At 39.7% G+C, this 4,840-nt stretch overlaps 1 protein-coding gene across 4 annotated transcripts in view; it reads left to right on the forward strand.

Moving 5' to 3' along the window:
- The window catches only part of KNL1 (kinetochore scaffold 1), an 86,515-nt gene that overhangs the window by 50,421 nt on the left and 31,254 nt on the right, over nt 1–4,840 (forward strand). For all 4 annotated transcript variants that reach the window (XM_019519007.1, XM_019519009.1, XM_019519010.1 and 1 more), the window contains 2 exons: nt 1,780–1,847; nt 1,992–2,090. In XM_019519007.1, coding sequence (XP_019374552.1) covers nt 1,780–1,847; nt 1,992–2,090 — 167 coding nt within the window. The remainder of the gene's footprint in view (nt 1–1,779; nt 1,848–1,991; nt 2,091–4,840) is intronic.

Here is a 4,840-nt window from a genome sequence, read left to right on the forward strand (position 1 = left end):
GTTAGGGCGGCTAGGAGCTGGAACCAACTTCCAATGGAAGTGGTGCTGGCCCCTACCCTGGGGGTCTTTAAGAAGAGGCTGGATGCCTACCTGGCTGGACTCATTTGAGTCCCGTTTCTCTTTTTGGGGTTTTTTGTTGTTCTCCCGCCCTGGCGGGGGGTCGGGCTAGAAGATCTACTAGGTCCCTTCCGACCCTTAATCTATGAATCTATGAAAAACTTTACAGTAAGGGTTACCAGAATCTGGAATAGACTTCCCAAGGAGGTGGTACAATCCCCAACCTTGGAAGTCTTCAAGAGGAAACTAGACAGACACCTTGTTGGGATCATTTGATCTCAGCAGCATTCCTGCCCAGAGCAAGGGGGTTGGACTCAATGATCTTTCAAGGTCCCTTTCAGCCCTTAATTTCTATGATTCTTACTCTTATCTCTGAAATTGCAGTTTTCCATTTTCTCCATATTCCAGTCCTATGCTTAGGTTACTTTAAAACAAACAAAAAATTACCTGTGGACTTTTGCTACCAGCCCCCTAGAGATCCAATATAAAGTCCTCTTTTCTTAAATTGGCAAGCCAGTGTCCCTAGATGGGGTGGTTGTTCTTCATCAAATAGAGCCATTTCTTTCCACAATTCTGCAGAACACCATCTTGTAATTTAGGGAATCCAAGTTCTCTTCTTAATGTCATCTGTACAGCCTAAGTTGTTTTTATTATTCATCTGTTCCTCTTTATTTTTAATAGGCTTGGCTGCCATAGCTAAATTGAGATGGCACAACTGAGAGTAATAGAATACTGTATAGTGAAAATTGGCTCTTCAGTATTGACATCTTGTTAGAAAGTTGTAATTAAGATTCAGAACAAATTAATTCTGATCATTTGTCATTTCTCACCCCTGTAATGCATAGTCTAAATAGCAGTATATGCTAGACAGACATCAACTTTACAAACATAATTGAATTAATTATTAAGGAACTATTCAGTTACCCTCTAACTTTCCCAAAATAGTCTTTGGCTCAGAGTTAAGTATGAAATCTTAGATTGTTGTTCTAATGAAGATCAAACTCTGCATTAAAGTTGCTAGTGAATTAGTGTGGACCTAAAGTCATGTGTCTCATGCCCTGAATGCTGTTTGCAATTCCTAGACTACTTCTCTCTCTTTCCACCCCCCTTTCCTTTCCATCACCACCACTTTTAAAAGAGGTAGAAAAGATACAGAGAAAGGCAACTAGGATGACCAGGGCCGTGGAGAGACTACGAAGTTAAGACTTCTTATCTTAAAGAAAAAAAGACTGAGGAATGACACTGGAGGTCTATAAAATCATGATTTGGCATGGAGAAAGTACATAGAAGATTTACTATTTACCATCTGTCACAGTACCTGAATTGGGGAACGTGCAATGAAAGTATTAAGAAGCAGCCTTAAAACAAACTAAAGAAAATACATTCCCATGCAGCATATAATTAATTTGTAGATCTTATTGACCCAAGATGATGTAGTGACATATAATTTAACCAGATTCATAAAAGGTTTGGACAACTTAGTGGAGGTTAGGCCAATCCATCAGCCAGTATTAAACATGGCAGTTAGAGGTGTGGCCTCTAAATTAGGACTTTCTAGGTCTCTAAATGCTGGAAGCTATAAGGGAAGAGAGGATGCAGGGGAGAAATCAGTGTGGATAGGCCATGCTGAGGTGCTAGGCTAAATGACCCATTATTTGCCTTCTCTTAAGTTTTTTGTTTTTTGGTTTTTTTAAATAAAGCAATCTCCATCTTTCTCTCTAGTGCAGCCAAACAGTCAGATGGAGTCTCAGCTTCTCACGGATAGTATTTGTGAACAGAATTTATTGGAGGTAAGTAAGCAGCTGAGAGACTTTAATTTCTTTTTCCTAAGATGAAATGTATTGGCTCTGTCCCCTTTAAATGAACTTTTTGCATGCACTGGTGTTAATGATCATATTTTAATTATTGTTATGTATACTGTATTCACATTGCAGAAATTTCAGGATGGGGTTATCACAGTAGGGGAGTTCTTTACTCTTCTTCAGGTCCATATTGTGATTCAGAAGCCCCGGCAGAGCCATCTTCCAGCAAATGTGAGTAGCTAAATTCTCAAACACATGTTCCCCATTGCCATTTAAAATGTATTCTTTTGTCTTGATTTTCACTGAAGTGGACTGAAAGTTAAACAAGTAGAGCTGCAAGGACTACTTTATCTCATCAAAACCACAAACAAACCATTCTCTTCTTTATTTTCCCCCACACGTCAATACAGGTCTAATTAAATCTGGATGGGGTTTTGTTGTTTTTTTTTCAATTCTGAGAAACAAACTCCCTAAGAATTACTATACACAGTTTCATTTTTTTTGCATCACATACTTCATTAAAAATGTAGTATATAAATATCTACTGAGACAAAATAGTTCTTGAAATAGAAATTTTCATAATACTCCTGCAATCATCTTGTCATTAACGCTTGCACTCTGCCTAGCCTAGTCCCACTCTGAGAATGTAACGTAAGACTGAGATTCAGGCTATTAATGAAGCAGTAATTTTGAGTTCTCCACATTACAATATAACACCATAATAGCAACAGAGATGGAAAAGTTTTATAAGGCTGTAGCTATTCCAGCACTTTCTTCCTCACAGGAGCCTGAAGAATGTTTTTGTACTGCTGGATGAAACTTTTCTAATAGAGTATGGAGACCATAATGCATCCATTTTTTTCTTCCATTAGAGGTCTGGAATGTTTCGTGTATGTACTCTCTTAGATATTTTTAAAACAACTTTCATCTCCATGTTAATTTTATTCCCTGCCAGTAAAGCTAAGGAAAGTCCTATTTTTCAGCTGCTAGAGAAAATAAAATCCTCATCTGCACAGCATTACTGCACTTGAATTCAAGGCATGTTCATTCTAATGTTTCCACTTGAAGCTGAAAATAAAACAGAGGCAAAAAGACAGGTTTTTTTTCTTAAATGACACCTAGACTGCTATTGCACTGTGGAAAGAGTCTGTTTGGCTGTGTACAGGTACAGGAAAAATAGAAGTAAACATTTTTGTATTGAATGAATAACCACAAGCCTGTCTTACACCTTTTGCCTTAGGTGTCGAGGTGAGCATCATAAATATTTAAAAAATGGCAATCTCCAAAAGCATTCAAAGTACAGAATTTTTGCCTGGCTTAGTTCTGCTTTGCAAGTGTTCTTTCTTTTAAACAAAATAGTTCTAGTATAATTTTCTTATAGTTGGTTTTACAATCCTGACCTTATTGAGTATCCCAGTTTTGGTACCTGAATTGAGATGTTTCCATGCCAACACAACCTTCAGGCAACAGAGGATTTATTTTCAGTTTTCTGCATAGCCAATTGAATTTGCAACTGAAATATTGAAATTGAGGAACTGGTCTCTAGATTGTCTTTTTGGCTTTCACTTTTTTAAAAGCATCAAATAGCATTCTTTTAACCAGATTTTCCTATAGAAGTGCAACTTAGTTGTCCAAACACATAGGATCAGGGCTGTTCCTGGGGCGGGGGAAGTGTGGGGGAGGTGAACTGGGACAGCTGCCCCAGGGCCCCGTGCTTTGGGGGGCCCTGAAAAGTCAGACGGAGTGGCCACGTTGACTCTGCGCTGCCACTGGCTTCTCGTCCAGCTGCTTGGTGCACCCTTTTCCCCCTCGCCCCACTGCCGAATCCATCACTGGTTTCCTTGTGTCTAGGGGTGGGACCCCACACAGGTTGATTTACCCCGGGTCCTGGACCCTGTTCAGGTCATCTCTGCATAGGATCATAGGAAAGTAGGGCTCAGATAATCTAATCCAGTCCCCTGCTCAAAACAGGATCATCCCAGACTAAACCATCCCAATCAAATATCTGTCTAACCTCCCCTTGAAAATTTTCAGGGACAGAGATTCCACAGCTTCTCTAGGGAGACTTTTTTCCAGTGCTTGACCAGCCTCAGTCAGAAAGGCCTTTTGAATCTTCAACATGAGTTTCTTCTGCTACTGTTTGAGGCCGCTGCCACTAGCTCTGTGGCTACAGAGAAAAGACTCTCTCCATTCTTTCTTTAATTGTCCTGTAGGTATTTGAAGACCTGTTATCAAATCCCTCGTTATCTTCTCTTTCCAAACTAAATAGTACTAATTCTTTCAGCCTTTCCTCATAAATTGTGTTTAACAGGCCTCTAATTGTTTTTGTCCCTCTACACTGGACTCTTTCCAATCTGTTCACATCATTCTTGAAGTGTGGGTCCCAAAATTGGACACAGTATTCCAAGTGAATTCCTCATCAGTGCTAAGTACAGCTGAAGAATCGCTTCCCTTTTTTTCAAAAGATACTTCTGTTAATACAACTCAGTAAGATATTTGCTTTTTTGCAATGTTGGTTCATGTTCTGCTTATGTTCCACTGAAATGGAATAAGTCTGGTTCCATTACAGTGAAACATTCCCCAATCTGTATTTGAGCATACAGTTATGCTGTCTCAAGTGTAGGACTTTGCACTTGTCCTTGTTGGAGTTCTTCTGAATTGATTTTTGGTCCATTTCTCCAGTGTATCCAGGTTATTTTGGATCTTAGGCCTGCCCTCCAGAATGTCAACAACTCCACCCTACAATTGGTGTCATCCACAAATTTAACTGTGCGCTCAATCCAGTTGTCCAGATCATTAATGAAGATGTTAAAGAATTCCAGGCCAGATCCCTGGGAAACCACACTTGATACCACCTGCCGACTAGAAATTGAGCCACTGATGACTGCTTGTTAAGTATGGTTAAGTAAGGAAGCAACAGGCAACAATCGGACCTGGACAGGTTACAAGCGTGGGCAGATGAGAATAGGATGGGATTCAAC

This window comes from Gavialis gangeticus, unplaced genomic scaffold (assembly GCF_001723915.1).
Source record: "Gavialis gangeticus isolate Ggan-Ray unplaced genomic scaffold, GavGan_comp1, whole genome shotgun sequence".
Classification (NCBI taxonomy): Eukaryota; Metazoa; Chordata; order Crocodylia; family Gavialidae; genus Gavialis; species Gavialis gangeticus.